Source organism: Moschus berezovskii, chromosome 20, assembly GCF_049115385.1.
Source record: "Moschus berezovskii isolate FMDL1 chromosome 20, NW_MosBer_1.0, whole genome shotgun sequence".
Classification (NCBI taxonomy): Eukaryota; Metazoa; Chordata; class Mammalia; order Artiodactyla; family Moschidae; genus Moschus; species Moschus berezovskii.
In genome coordinates this window covers 63,694,929-63,710,344 of record NC_142479.1, presented here as the reverse complement: position 1 = coordinate 63,710,344, position 15,416 = coordinate 63,694,929, and the positions used below count along the sequence as shown (strand labels likewise).

General features: G+C 47.0%; 1 protein-coding gene across 1 annotated transcript; it reads right to left on the bottom strand.

Annotated features, from left to right (window-relative positions):
- Positions 1–1,339: 1,339 nt before the first annotated feature.
- Positions 1,340–13,331, bottom strand: EIF4A3 (eukaryotic translation initiation factor 4A3). The gene is made up of 12 exons (XM_055408409.2): positions 13,096–13,331; positions 10,656–10,728; positions 9,977–10,043; positions 9,123–9,185; positions 8,172–8,304; positions 7,889–7,969; positions 6,702–6,843; positions 5,691–5,829; positions 5,006–5,121; positions 1,961–2,068; positions 1,736–1,863; positions 1,340–1,579 (listed from the first exon to the last, which is right to left on the bottom strand). The coding sequence occupies exons 1-12, from the start codon at positions 13,262–13,264 to the stop codon at positions 1,563–1,565; spliced, it is 1,236 nt and encodes a 411-aa protein (XP_055264384.1). The 5' UTR covers positions 13,265–13,331; the 3' UTR covers positions 1,340–1,562.
- Between the last annotated feature and the right edge of the window lie 2,085 nt (positions 13,332–15,416).

The window sequence follows — 15,416 nt, the reverse complement described above, 5'->3', positions numbered from 1 at the left end:
AAGAAGACCTATACCCTTTAGCAGCCACTCCCTCTCAGCCCCCAGAAAACCGGTTATCCACTCTCTATAAACTGGAGTAGCTCAGACAGTAAAGCGTCTGCCTGCAGTGCAGGAGACCCGGTTCGATCCCTAGGTCGGGAATATCCCCTGGAGAAGGAAATGGCAACCCACTCCAGTACTCTTGCCTGGAGAATCCTATGGCTGGAGGAACCTGATAGCTTACAGTCCATGGGGTCGCAGAGTCGGACACAACTGAGTGACTTCACTGTCTATGGATTTACCAATTTAGGATATTTAATAGAAATAGAAGCACTTGTGTGGCCCTTTGTGACTGGCTTGTTCTACTCAGCCTATTTCAAGGTTCAAATTGCAACATGTGCCAGCTCTTCATTCCCTCCTATTGCCAAACAATATCCATCCTGTGTATTTGCATCTTTCAGTTCAGTGGCATCTGGGTTATTTCCACACCAACTCCAACACTTAGCCACCATGGGGAGCAGCTGAACCCACTTGGCCTGTGACACTAGCAGTCCCAGACACCCACCCGAGAACCCCCTCACGTGCATCAGTGCAAATAGGACATCGCTTCCCTCCCAAGCCCCTGGTGATGCAGTCCTTTCCAGGCCTCTTTTGCTGGTGCCGGAGGACACTGGTGAGCACACCTGTGCAGCCAGCACTCCAGACTACTGCCGATGGCAGAGTGACTCCCTCAAAGGGGAGTATCACTCCAGTGGCTCCTACTGCCCAAGGGCCTGGCTGCTTTCCAGACAGTCTGTACCTACTCACATGAACATCCCACACCAACATCTTCACCAACACTCAGGGTTAATGGTTTTGAAACCCCTGGTGATCACATACCGCTTCTGACTCACCCCAAGGGTAGACTCCCGCGGACGTCTGCATTTGCTTCTTACTTGACAACATCTGACTTGGGCTGAGTCTCTCAGGTGTCTTCCCCTGTGGCTTGTTTCCTGTCGGCCCCTCCCTGAATCACCCACGGCGCCTTACGTGTGGCCCCTCCTCAGCCATGACAGGTGGGCTCATTAACCCAGAGATGCCAGGCTGGGAACGGTTCCTTACAGTTATCCGCCCAGGGATCCTATCTTGCCCTCTGCACCCAAGCACACAAACCTAGGCCAACCCAAAGAAAAGTACTGATGATCGACTCCCCACCTGCCATCCTTAAGAAATGGGATCGGGTACCAATCTGGGGAAGTGTGGAGAGTCCAGGCAGCTTACCATTTCTATTTCACCATCTTAAAGGTCAAAATTCAGAATAAAAGGAGATCATACAGACAGTAGGTCACTAGACGTCCATCTTAAGAAATACAAATTAGAATTTATGGGAAAAGTTTTAAATGTTTAATGAAAAAGACTTAAAGCAATGCATTATTTACACGTGGGTAAGAAAAGGTGGCCCCATCTCCAGAGTTCATCCTGAGGTGGGGGGGAGGGAGGTACTTTGAGAATAGAGTTCGCACAAACCCCGTTAAATAGAAACCGCCTCTAAATATTTCCAAACTGATACAAAATAGATGAAGAGGCTCCAGTGAGCAGATTTTTCAGATCAGATCAGCAACTGAAAATGAAGAAAGATAAACAGTAAGAAATAATACAAACAAAATTTATAAAGTTAACTAAAAGCTCACAAAAAAAGCAAAACGGGAGAAACCTCAAGTGGCCCAAACTAGGAACCAGGAGGTTCTTCCTACAACAATCACAGACAGGGCCTCACCGTTCATGGGCATCTCGTCGATCTGGGTGGAGTAGTACTGCTCGATGTCTCTGAGGATGCGGATATCGTCATTCTTGACAAAATTAATGGCCACACCCTTTCGGCCATATCGACCCGATCGCCCAATTCTTTAAGAATAAAGCAAAATCACTTCAGTAAACATAGCAAAGGTTTCAGTACATCCACCAAGAAGAATGAAACCAAGGAAAAGCTTGCATGGCGCACCTGTGTATGTACAGCTCTCTGTTGTTGGGCAGGTCATAGTTGATGATGAGGGACACCTGGGGCACGTCCAGCCCCCGGGCCCAGACGTCTGTAGAAATGAGCACTCGGCTGCAGAAAGAAAGGCATTTGAGACAATCGCCTAGCATAAAAGGGTCAGACCAGCTACGAGCACACTAGGGCTCCTCACACTGGTCCCTCTGCAGGCTGAAGCATGCGGGACAGCACCAGAAAGCCCCATTCAGAAGGCGTGTTTGGTTTTACTTAGTTACTTAAGCCATATGTTTATCTCATTAAAATAAAAAATGTCTATATATGTATATATAGGCTATCTTTTACTCTACTGCATTTGTTTAGAGCCACCACTACATGGGAAGGACATCATTTTACTCTTGTCCAGCAAAAAATCAAGTACACCGGCCTCACTGATTTTGGTGCACAACAAACAGTGTCTTCTAATTAGAAGTGCAACTCACACCACTCTGTCCTTCACAAAGGACAGAATCTGACACAACACAGACTCACGCTATCCAATGCTGAGGCCACCAGCTCACAAAGCACTGGAGTGACTGGTCTGAAATGAGATTGCCTGAAATTGTAAAATTCACACTGTATTTGGATACTTAGTACCAGAAAAAAAAAAGCAAAATATCTCTAATATTTTTAATGCTGATTATATGTTGAAATGATATACAAGATTAAATAACATATGTTTACTTGATTTACATTCCTACTGGACATCACTGGTATAGAAACATTCAAAGTTTGAAGGGACAATAGAACAGGAAAAAAAGTTCAAAAAAACAGGAGAGGTGTTGCTGCTACCAGATAATCACACGGAACTGGAGCCCCAGAGGGAGAGCCAAGAATGGAGCCAGGGCACCACCTGAGGGGTGAGGCCAAGAGCAGATAAACTCCAAACAGGAGGAGTAAGACCGAATCACACGTGGACCCATGAGCGTGAAAACCACTGAAACACAACACAAACCAAACAGACCTAGGGAGCAGCCTGCAGAACAGACAGTGTCTTCATAGGACTGGTGTCTTGACAGGAACAACGGGACCAAGAAACCCCAAACACGGAAGGCCGGCCGCGCCACGTAAGGGGTATGAGCGCCCCGAGTTTGGGGTCCACGGGGCGCCCGGGACCAACCCTGCTGGACTGCCTCCTTAACATCAGGAGATGCTTTAGGATGAAGCAGACATTTTCAGAGACCAGCTGACACAAACTAAATAGAGACATTCTTCAGGCAGAAGGAAACGCAGCCCTGACAGAAGCTGCTCGGAGACAGACAGAAGAGTAATGAGCGTGGTCAGCACAAAGCATTTATGATATGAATTACACCCATCTCGTTACATGAAGCAAAAACGTCTTGTGGGGGTTGAAATACATGTAAATTAAAACACATGAAAACAGCGACAGAAGTCTGGAGGGTCACTGAAGTAAAGGGTTTCAGGTTCTCTATACCCTCAGGGGAGACGATAAAAGTACCATCAACCACAGTTGCTGATAACTCTTCAGCATCATCAGCAGCTAACTAACACAAAGAAATAGAATATAAACATTTTCCAAAGTAAAAAGTGAAGAAAGGAATAACAAGAATAAAATCCAAACTAAAGAAATGACAAGTAAAATACACTTAAAGACAGACAATTTTATCTTATAAAATTTAAAACCAAATATAAGAGCACCGAAGAATTGATGCTTTCAAATTGTGGTGCCTGAAGAGTCCTTTGGATAGCAAGGAGATCAAACCAGTCAGTCCTAAAGGAAATCAATCCTGACTATTCACTGGAAGGACTGATTGTGAAACTGAAGCTCCAATACTTTGGCCACCTGATGTGAAGAGTTGACTCATTAGAAAAGACCCTGATGCTGGGAAAGACTGAAGGCAAGAGGAGAAGGGGGAAGCAGAGAATGAGATGGCTGGATACCATCACCAACTCAATGGACATGAGTTTGAGCAAACTCCAGGAGACAGTGAAGGACAGGGAAGCCTGGCGTGCTGCAGTCCATGGGGTCACAAAGAGTTCCACACAACTGAGTGACTGAACAAAAAACAACAATAATTGCAGTATTTACAGTAAACAAAACTGGGCTAAATGTTCCAATGAAAAGATAGCAATCATCACCAGATTAAAAGAAAGGAAAAACAGGCATTTCCCTGTCGGTCCACGGGCTAAGACTCTTAGCTCCCAATTCAGGGGGCCTGGGTTCAATCCCTGGTCGGGAACGAGACCACATAAGCTGCAACTAAGACCTGGTGCAGTCAAATAAACCAATTCACTTTTTTTTTAAAGGAGGGAAAAACAAAAGCCAACACTATTCCGGTTGCGTGAAATCCATCTAAAGCTTAAGTCTGGAAACCAGATGTGAAGGAAGAAAGGCAGCGCTGAGGGGACACCGAGCACTCGGAGCCTGATGTGCAGGAAGAAAGGTACACTAAGGAAGCTGGCGCAGACGGAGCAGGGTTCAGGACAGAGGCCCTAGTAAAGCGGGGCAGGTACTTCCAAGGTCGGCTAAATCCTCCAGACATCTAGTAATTCTGAACTTGGACACATAAGCAAAACCCCCAAGAGAAAGACCAGCACTCTCAACACAGATGAAAGAGTCAAGGGGAGAGGGGTAAGGATGCAGGCCTGAGAAACACAATTAACCAACTGAAAGCCAACAGGCACAGCCAGGACACAGGGCGCCAGCACAGCGCAGAACCCATCCTGTCCAAGCACAAAGAATGGTCTTAAAACAACCCGCTGCTGGGCCATAAGGCAAGTATGAATACATACTAAGGGGAAGAAATCATACAAAGCATGTTTGCCAGCTGCAGTGGGATTAAGCTAAAACCAATACAAAAGGATAAACAGAAAATCCCTTTTTTGGAAACGGATCCTCTAGTTAAGGTTAGTTCTCACCTCAGCCTAGTCTATCACACCACAGTGGCTCCCCTGGTCACCAAGCATGTCAGTGACCTCCCTGAGCTCAGGTTAACACCCTGGAAATGCTGGCCCGTGGCCTCAGCACAGGAGCAGAAGGTACAGCCGACCCACCTGGCACCAGACCGGAACTCCTTCATGATGGACTCTCGCTCCTTCTGGGGCATGTCCCCGTGCATGGACGACACGGTAAAGTTAGCTTCCCTCATCTTCTCCGTCAGCCAGTCAACCTACAGATGGAATCAACAGGTGCTCACAAACCAAACCAGAGACTGGATTCAGGATTTCATGTCAATTACCTGCAGGACTAATACAAATACTCATAAAACAAGTGTTCTTAAAACTCACTCCGATCTTCACTGGATGTGTAGAAAACTTAAATTTGTCCAGCAAATATTGGGGCAAAAATTCTCTTTAAAAAAAGTTATATATATGTGTGTCAATGTTCTCATTGGAATGTAGCCCAAATCCTCCTTTTCCAAGGAAAGTTGCCAGGGTTCTCAGCTCTACCCACACATCAGCATCACATGGGAGCTCACAGAATGCAAGCTCTGGTGCCATCCAAACCAGTGATCCCAAGCCTACAATCACGGGACCAGACCAACACACTGTACACATGTTCCCTGGACATACTCGCTAGTCCACCCATCACCTATGGCAACTCTGATCTAAAGGGCAAAGCCAAGTGTATGCTGTAGAGACCACGTACCTAAAACATGTACAGAAAAAGTCTAAGTTCTATGACTTTCGTTTTTTTGTTTTGCCACAAGGACATTAAAGAGTCAGGACAACCACCCACCTTCCTCTTGGTGTTACAGAAGATGACAGCCTGTGTGATGGTCAGCGTGTCGTAGAGGTCACACAGGGTGTCAAACTTCCACTCTTCCCGTTCCACAGCCACAAAAAACTGCTTGATGCCTTCGAGAGTCAGTTCATCACTGTAGGACAAAGATAATTTTGTCAACTCACCCCTCCAACCCCAACGAGGGCACACACAGCCCAGGTGCCATTGCAGGTACCAGCCTGAACCCTGGCAGCACAGGAGTCTGGTCATTAGATCCCAACCCCTCCCACCTGCCACATCCTCCCAGGAGTCACCACTTCCACTGCATGAGCCCAAGCTCGGGGTTAGGCTGAACCTTTAACCACACCTTGTATATGGTTCTAAACAAAATGTTTGGCTATTTAATAGAATACACATTTTACTCCCAGCGACAAATAATCTCACTGATAAATAAACACTATCAACAAATTTTTATACCTGAAATTACTGAATCAAAAGAGAATATATCAACGCTTGCTTTTCAAAAGAGAAAATCGAAAGAATTTTCATGGTCTGTATGGATATGAGAGTTGGACCATAAAGAAAGCTGACAGCCAAAGAATTGATCCTTTTGAACTGTGGAGTTGGAGAAGACCCAAAAGTCCCTTGGACTACAAGGAGATCAAATCAGTTAATCCTAAAGGAAATCAGTTCTGAATATTCATTGGAAGAACTGATGCTAAAGTTCCAAAACTTTGGCCACCTAAGGCAAAGAACTGACTCACTAGAAAAGACCCTGATGCTGGGAAAGACTGAAGGCAGGAGAAGGGGAAAACAGAAGATGAGATGGTTGGATGGCATCACCGACTCGATGGACATGAGTCTGAGCAAGCACCAGGAATTGGAGATGTTGGAGATGGACAGGGAAGCCTGGCGTGCTGCAGTCCATGGGGTCGCAAAGAGTCAGACACAATTGAGTGACTGAACTGAAAACCTGATACAACTATGCTACGGGTTAGTCTCTCTTGAGAAATAGGGCATCCTCACCGTTTTACCAAGATGCGGATGGGGTCGGTCATGAACTTGTTGGTCATCTCAAGGATCTCATGGGGCAGTGTGGCACTGATGAGCACCACCTGTGTGGCTGGGGGCAAGTACCTGTACACGTCGTAGATCTGTTCTTTGAAACCTGGGATGAGGAATGAGACACACAGGAATTTTTAAGGCTGTACACTCTGACATAAATCGCACATCAATTGTTCATTTAACTAGATGTAGCACTGTGGTTTTAAGGTATGAGATTTCACAAGGAACCTTCTTATGGAGCTGGACCAAATTCTCACATCCCCTCTTCTCTCCCTGGTGTGCTCTGGCGACCATGATCCCACCCAAGAGTCCTGGATGCCAACAGTTAAAAGCAATAGAAACCTGAGCCCACAACCCTGGGCTTCTGCCAGATGGTCATACCTCAGTTCCAGCTGTTGGTGCCCCGAGGATGTACACCCATGGTGGCCAAACCTGCCATATTTTAAGTAAATCCAGAGATCTGGATTTTCACCAAAAAATCTTCAATTAAAAAAAACCTCCCATTTGAAACCAATCTCCCACAGATACTGAGTCATGTTGTACACCTGAAAATGTTACATAAGGGGCAGGCAGCCGCGAGGCCCTGACCGCTAAGATCAGGGGTCCAGACGTTGTGTTTCCAGTGCATTCCCAGCTAACAAAGATGTTGCTGGTCTAGAGACCTCACTTTGTAGTAACTGTACCTTTAACTTAGCTGATGAGCAGGACCCCCAGGCAAGGGGCCCCAGACAGACATAGGGTGGAGGGCAGCTCCGAGGACAGCATTAGCCTCTAGGTTCTAAGAGAACTGCTCAAGAACCAGGGACCAGAAAAACACCTGGGAAGAGCCCCACGAGTTACTGGTGACTCCTGAGAAGGAAATTATTCCCTTTACACTGGGCAACCAGAGTACCTAGAGATGACCCACCTGGCCCCGATGTGGAAGTAAGGCCGCGGAGGGGGGTGTGCAGGGAACAGAGGCGTGAAGACTCTAAGGTACTGGTCACAGCTGCTACTGAACCAAGGTGACAGCTGTCATTACGCATTCCCAGTCACTGTATTAAGAGCACAGCTGCTGTCACTCAGGGGTCCTTATTTGTCCTCATGTGTTTTAGTAGAAAGACATGAAATACATCCCAATACATCTAGAAAACTCTTGCTGTTCATACCTTTATTCAACATTTCATCAGCCTCATCCAAAACCAACATCTTGATAGCACGTGTCCTCAAACTCCTGCGACGAATCATATCTATAAAATTAAGATTTCCAAATAAGTAGAAGTCATGTTATAAGTAAAGAGCCAGCCATTTCAACCAGTTTTCATCGCATTTCAGGGACCTTCCCTCCACTTCTTAAAAGTTACTCAAATGCAAAGTTACCAGGTAGCGTATCAAAATGAAAACAGTCCTCTATCACTGAGGCACTTTTTATAGACAAAAGCAATTATTCACCAAAGACACGCCCAGGTGTGCCGGCGACAACGTGCTGTCCGTAGTCCAATTTCCTGATGTCCTCCCCAACATTGGTGCCCCCGATGCAGGCATGGCACTGGACATTCATGTAGTCACCCAAAGCAAGCAGGCCCTGAATCAAAACACAGGTTCACGTCCAAGGTCTGCCCAAGACCACTCTAACGTCAGAAACATCTGAGTTCTCCCCAAATGAAGACTGCTTCTATTCTTATTTAAAATGACCATCAGGTATTGTTTATGCTATTACTTCTATCATAAAACTACAGACAGCCCAAGTCTCCTCCTTCCACTCTTTTCTGCACCAGAATAAAGTTAGTTTTACTGTTTTCTTATTATAAAAGCAGTATGCATTAGAAACTATAGAAAAATAAGAAAATGTGCAAAATTCACAATCCTACCACCCAGAGACAATATTAACATCTTAACAAACACATTTCCATTTCCACAGTGTTTACACTATAAAACAAAATAGTTACAATTATTTTTATTAAGATGGGCCTTTTTTTGAAAAAAATTATCATTCTAAGACTGCAAAAAACTAAGGAGAATCATACAAGCAGAACTAAAGATGACTTCACAGAAACCAGTGATTCAGGCAAAACATAAGGAATCAGGGGAAAAAATCCCAACAGAAGAGACAAAACAGATTCAATTAAGTCAATCAGTTGGCTTGAGCGGTGTGAATGGCAGGGAGGGAGGTTAGGGATGACTGACTCCAGACACCCCTAAACCCAAGCTTAGTCAGAAATCCACACAGACTTCAGTCAGCCCTCCCTATCCTTCGAGCCACCTAAGTTCAGATCAGGCAGTACTGCAGTACGTATTCGTTTTCAAAAACCTGCATATGAACGGGATTCACGCAGTTCACTCATGTGGTTCAAGGATCAAGTGTACTTACAAATACAACATCGCCATCTTTAATCATCTCACCTTCTGGATCTGTACAGCTAACTCTCTTGTTGGCGCCAAGATCAAAGCTTGGGTTTCACGAACCTAGGAAAATAATTATGTCAGAAAATAGAGAACCTCAGTATTTTCGAGAGGTATGTGTGTGTTAGTTGCACAGTTGTGTCCAACTCTTTGCATCCCCATGGACTGTAGCCCGCCACGTTCCTCTGTCCATGGAATTCTCCAGGCAAAAATACTGGAGTGGGGTGCCATTCCCTTCTCCAGGTAGACTGCACATATTCAGACTCAGATCTATTCTGAATATCACCTCATGTTAACCACACATCTGATTTCAGGTAAGCAAGTCTGAATATTATTTAAACCAGATAACCAGCAATAATGAGGTATACTAGTCAGGATTCTTGTTTGTAGACAAGGATTTCCACTAGTTAAAAAAAACCTCCCAATTTATAGACACAGAAAACAATCTATGGTTATTATATGGGAAAGGGTGGAGGGGCGGGATAAATTAGGAGTTTCGAATGAAAATATATACATTACTATATATATATATAATAGACAACTTATAGTGAAAAAGAATCTTTAAAAGTATATATGTGTGTGTACAGATATCCACACATACATCTGAACCACTTTGCTGCATCTGAAACTAATGTAGCACTGCAAATCAACTGCATCTCAATGAAATTTTTAAAAACTGTTTCAATAAAAAGAAATTTCTGACAGAATATTAGCTCATATACTAGTGTACACCTAAGATTCCCTTAAACAATGTTTATTCAGTACAACTAGATATATTTAAGAACTGTACTTCTTGAACACTGTAGTTACAGAAGATAAAGGAAGTATTTCCAAGGATTAAAGTTTAAGATTACCTGAATATCCAAACACTGGAGGACAGAAATACTGAAGGTGGCTGTTTTGCCTGTACCAGACTGAGATCTAGCAAAGCAAACACAGATAAATGGGATGTAGAAGGCTGGGCTACATGCCACTGTGCCCATTCATGTAACCCCTGCTGCAGCAGTGCTCCGAGGCTGTGGGCTGCAGAAGCACTTAGGCAGCTTCCCCCAAGCAGAGTCCCCCCTTCACTGACCCCAATGCCCTAACCAACATCTTAACCACAAGGCGGCAGGACTCAGGCACAACCTTTAAATCACTAAGGACAGTAAGTGGCCTTTGCATCAGGGGGTTACAGAACTGCAGAACCGGTAGAATGGGTGTTCCAGGCAGCAGAGAAAGATCACCTTTTATATAATTCTTTTCTACAATTTCAGACTTTTTTTTTTGGTAAATGAGTCTTTAAAAATCAGGCAAATCAGAAACAAAGCTATTAAAAGGGTGTTAATGTATAGTTCCATATGCCAAACGATAAGTAAGTAATCTGGCTTAAAGAAAAAAAACAATGCTTTCTAGAGTGGAGAACACAAAAATAAAAACAGCCCACAGCTGAAGTCAAGTCAAGAGCTGGTAAAGGCGTCTGAATGGAGAAGCAATGAACTACACATTCCTGTGCTGACTAGCACCTGACTCCTACTGCATGAGCAGACTTACTGTGCAATGACATCTCTTCCTTTAATTATCTGCTTAATAGCTCGCTGCTGGATTGCTGATGGTTTTTCAAAACCTGTAAATTAAAACAAAAAAATGAGCTCTAGCCACTAGGACAGCATACTTAAAACCATAAGTGGAGCTCCTTGTGGGAAAGATGGTATCTTTTTAAAATTCCCCACCCACTCGTAACCCAATGTCCAACACACTAAGCTCAGAAGAAACTGCTAATGAATGAAGTGCCAGGCTGAAGGGGCTTTTCACACCGACACACAATCTTGTTTATACAGAGACAATCTCTAAGGAGCACTGCTGCACAACAGAGAGACCCGAGGTTAAAAAACAATGTCGGTGGTTACTCCTGGAGAATGGGGGTGACGGAGGCTCACGCTTTACTCCAATTCCTTGTGTACTGTTTGGCTACATTACAATAGTCTGCACTGCTGGGGGTTCTGTGACATTACTTTTTAAGGTAAAAAAGGAGGATAAACCAATCAGTACTGTAGTCACCACTCCCAACCAGTAGTAAGTCTGCAAGTTGTTCATATCACCTAGACCTCCATTTTGTCTACTGCTTGGATCATATTCCTGTTTGATGCAGCTACATGAACTACACCACCATCCCTCTAACTGTGCAAGAAAATAAACATAGCATACTTCAATTTCTGGTAGTTTTCTAAAATATAATACACTTTCCTATCTAACACAAAAGCAAATATAACAGACGAATTAAACCCCTCATGATGACCCAGCACATGGATTGGGAAACTAAAAACACTGTTTTTAGGGCAGCGATGTCCTGGGTGCCCAGAGGCAGATAGAACTGTCAGCCACACTACCAGGCCTGGCTGCTGCTGCTGCTGCTAAGTCACTTGAGTTGTGTCCGACTCTGTGTGACCCCATAGACAGAAGCCCACGAGGCTCCCCCGTCCCTGGGATTCTCCAGGCAAGAACACTGGAGTGGGTTGCCATTTCCTTGGCTCTTCAACTCCCTCCTCAGCACCTTCTTTGTGCTGAACTGTCACAGTGTCAGAGACTGCTGGATAGAAAAGATGTTTGTTCCAGTCCCAGGCATTAAGCACAAGTGCTGATCACTCCCATCTGCATCCCCAACCCCACCTCTTCTCAGGCTCCCCAGCTGCCTGCTTTACATGTCCTACTGAATAGTTCACAGGTCCCTCAAGCTCCACTCATCCAATAAGAGTTCCCTCCAGTGCCCCCCACCAAAAGAAAGGGCATCATCACCTATCCAGTTATTCACACACCCAGGACTTTCCTCTGAGCCTCACATTCAACCCATAATCAAACCCTGTCAGCACTCCATTTCCAACACAATACCAACATCGCTTCCCTGGACTGGAACAAAAGCCTCTTAACATTCCCTGATTCCTCTCCTGCCTTGCCTTCCCCCGTTTTCAGACACCCAGGACCACCTCTGTAACTGCAAATCTGATCCCACCACTTCCCTGTTTAGAACCCTCCAAAGGCCTCCCACTGGACTTAGAAATAAAATTCAAATTCTTCATCACCTGGCACCACGCTTTGTTGGCTGTGCCCCTCCCGAGTCCCAATCTTGCCTTAGGTTCCCAGGATAGGGGGAATTCTTTGTCTTCTTGAAATACACAAGGCTTCAGGCTGCAGGGCCCTTGGATCAGCTTCTCTCTCTGCTCGGTTCTACCATAATCTACTCATAACAGGCTTTGTCCCAGATCTCAAGTCAAATGTCAGCCTGCTGCTGCTGCTGCTAAGTCACTTCAGTCGTGTTCGACTCTGTGTGACCCCACAGACAGAAGCCCACCAGGCTCCCCCGTCCCTGGGATTTTCCAGGCAAGAACACTGGAGTGGGTTGCCATGTCCTTCTCCAATGTGTGCAAGTGAAAAGTGAAAGTGAAGTTGCTCAGTCGTGTCCGACCCTTAGCGACCCCACGGACTGCATCCTACCAGGCTCCTCCATCCATAACGGGCTTTGTCCCAGATCTCAAGTCAAATGCCAGCCTGGGAGGCCCCAAACCTAATTGCCCTATTAACTCTCTCCTCCCCCAGTCATGCTTGATTCAGTTAACCCGCTTTATTTTCCTCGTAGCCATTACCACTTCGTCTTTCTCCCAAAGGCAACTTAAGCTCCCTAGGCCTGTCTGGTTCACTGCTAAGCCCTCAGTGCCTAGAGCCGCGCACGTCCTAGCACCTGTTACAATACAGTCATCCATTGAATGAATGACTTGGGAGTGCAGAGGACCCTGCAGCCCTCGCGGGACCCAGCACGGCGCCCAGCCGAGAGAGCACTTGAACCAGCCGACACAAATGCGGGTAGGGTCCCCGGGCTAGGTCTCACCTCCGACCGCCAGCCTCCAGGGCCGCAGGACTCCCAGTCTCGGGCCCCACCCCCGGCCGGGCCCCTGCTCTCTCCGTGGGCGCCCCCAGCCCGCGCCCGGAGCCCACCTACCGTAGGCATAGATGCCGCGCAGCAAGTCCTCCCGCAGGCCCATGGTGTCGAACGTGGGGGTCACGTCCACCTCCTCGCTAGTCTCGAATTCCACCTTGGTCATGTCTTCCTCTTTGAGCAGCCGCTTCCGCGCCGAACCCGAAGTGGCCATCGTGGCCGTAGCCGCCATGATACCGAACAGGATGAGAGCCGAGCGCGCGCCGCGGCGGTAAGCGGAAGCAAGGCCCCGCGCCGCCGCCGCCGCCAGGAACTGACGCCATGGCGCGTGCGTCCGAGCGTGCGTCGAGGCCCCTCCTCGGAAGGGGCGGGGCGTTCTTGTTCCGGTGAAAGGTCACGTTCTGGCCGCAGAGAGAGCAGGGGTGCTGCGGCCCTCGCACGGCAGTGGCTTGCGTGCGGGAGTGGCTCGCGTGGGATCTCGGAGGGCCGAACTCTACTCACTCCTAAGATTAATCGGTGCGGAGGCAGCGGGGCGCCGAGGAGCCTACCGCGTGGGGCCCTGTTGGGTGGGCTCTCGGGATGAATTGGTTTCCCTCCCGCCCCGCGTTCCCGGATTCTCTGCGCGGGACCGTAAACCTGTGGCCCCTGCAGACCCGGGCGAAATCCCCCTGGTGGCCCTAATTCGAGTGGGAACTTGGGCACACGTCCGCAACCCTGCACCGGCACACGCGTTATTACTGCCTTTGGATGGAAATCCCCACTGTACGTCGTCTGCTTTTGAAAAATCTGGAATCTAACTGCCTGCTTGTCAGCTCTCACTTTAGCCACACACATCCCCCACCCCCAACCCACCCCCAGGCCGGTTTTAACCTGCTAATTGAAAAGCTCCAACCCGGGGTCGAGTGTGGGAGAGTAAGGCTTCTGAGATGGTCCCCAGCTCCAGGGCCTCCAGGACTGGTCGCCTGACCATGGACTGCGTCTCCTTGTTCTTTGAGCCCCCGTATTCCGCGTGTCTGATGGCGGCGCTAGTAACTCCCGCCCTTCAGAAAAGATGGCCCTGGAGGTGATGGCTTTCGGTTGCCCTGCAGAATATGACCAGTTATGGCATTTTACCCTAAACTTCTCTAAGTGCCTCTAAGAATCTGGCTCCTCAGAATCGGCTTCTGAACCACCGTCACTCCCTGCCGCGGGTTCATCTGTGTCCTGTGAAAATAGCGTCTTTAACTTTGTGAAACTTAAACTTGCCCAGGTGCCGGCTCTGCCCTTTACCATTGTCTGCTTGCCTCACATCACTGTGGTGGTTTAGTCATTAAGTCGTGTCCGACTCTGCGACCCCATGAACTGTAGCCAGCCAGATTCCTCTGTCCATTAGATTTCCCAGGCAAGAATACCGGAGTGGGCTGCCATTTCCTTCTCCAGAGGATCTTCTCCCAACTCAGGGATGGAACCTGTTTGGCAGGCGAATTCTTTGTCGCTGAGCCAGCCAGGAAGCCCCTCCAGTCACTAGGCATATCTTTAACCCACAGCCTCTTTCCAGAACTGCTTGAACTGCTGGCCTCTTGTGAAGGTTAATTTAGTGAAAACTAGGTAATCATTTTATCCACTAAACCAGGCACATGTAGAAAGCAGAGGTTTGCCGTCTGTTGACAGCAAATGATCCCTGGGTTGGGAAGATCCCCTGGAGGAAGGCATGGCAACCCACTCCAGTATTCTTGCCTGGAGAATCCCCGTGGACAGAGGAACTTGGCAGGCTACAGTCCATGGGTTGGCAAAGACTCAGACAAGACTGAGCGACTAAGCATAGCACACAGCAAACAAGTAAAGGGGGTCTTACTTCTCCTGAGGCTCTTGCCCTGAGGTATGAATATTATCCATATAATTGATCTTTTACATGTGCCTGGTGAGGATGCCGGGACCACCCACTCCCTGCAGTATAAGCGCAGAGTCCTAGCCACTGGACCACCAGGGAATTCCCTGAAACACACTTTGCTGTATTACCAGAAGGTGAGGATAACCTAAGCAATAGTGTGTTGGAAAACAAGCCTGGCTCTTCACGCTTGTTAAAATATTTGCTTTGCGTAGGCCTGTTATGCTGGACCAAAGCTTCCACCCAAGTTGACCCTTGAGCAACATGGGGGTTGGGGCCCCAACTCCCTGCATACTTGAAAATCTGAATATAACCTTTGACTTACTGCAAACTTAACTACTGTTGACCAGAAGCCTTACCTATAATACAAATAGTATTTAACACATATTGTATCTCTGTGTATTATACACTGTATTCTTACAATAAAGTAAGCTAGACAAAATGTTATTAAGAAAATCATAGGGGACTTCCCTGGTCGTCCAATGGCTAAGACTCTGTGCTCCCAATGCAGGGGCCC

What these genes read in the sequence shown, in the direction of transcription:
- EIF4A3 (XM_055408409.2), bottom strand. Translation starts at nt 13,264, where the DNA reads ATGGCGGCTACGGCCACGATGGCCACTTCGGGTTCGGCGCGGAAGCGG. An exon ending in GCGCGGCATCTATGCCTACG is followed by an intron (nt 10,729 to 13,095) that starts GTAGGTGGGCTC and finishes TTTAATTTACAG; the next exon opens with GTTTTGAAAAACCATCAGCA. An exon ending in AGAGAGCTGTACATACACAG is followed by an intron (nt 1,864 to 1,960) that starts GTGCGCCATGCA and finishes TTATTCTTAAAG; the next exon opens with AATTGGGCGATCGGGTCGAT.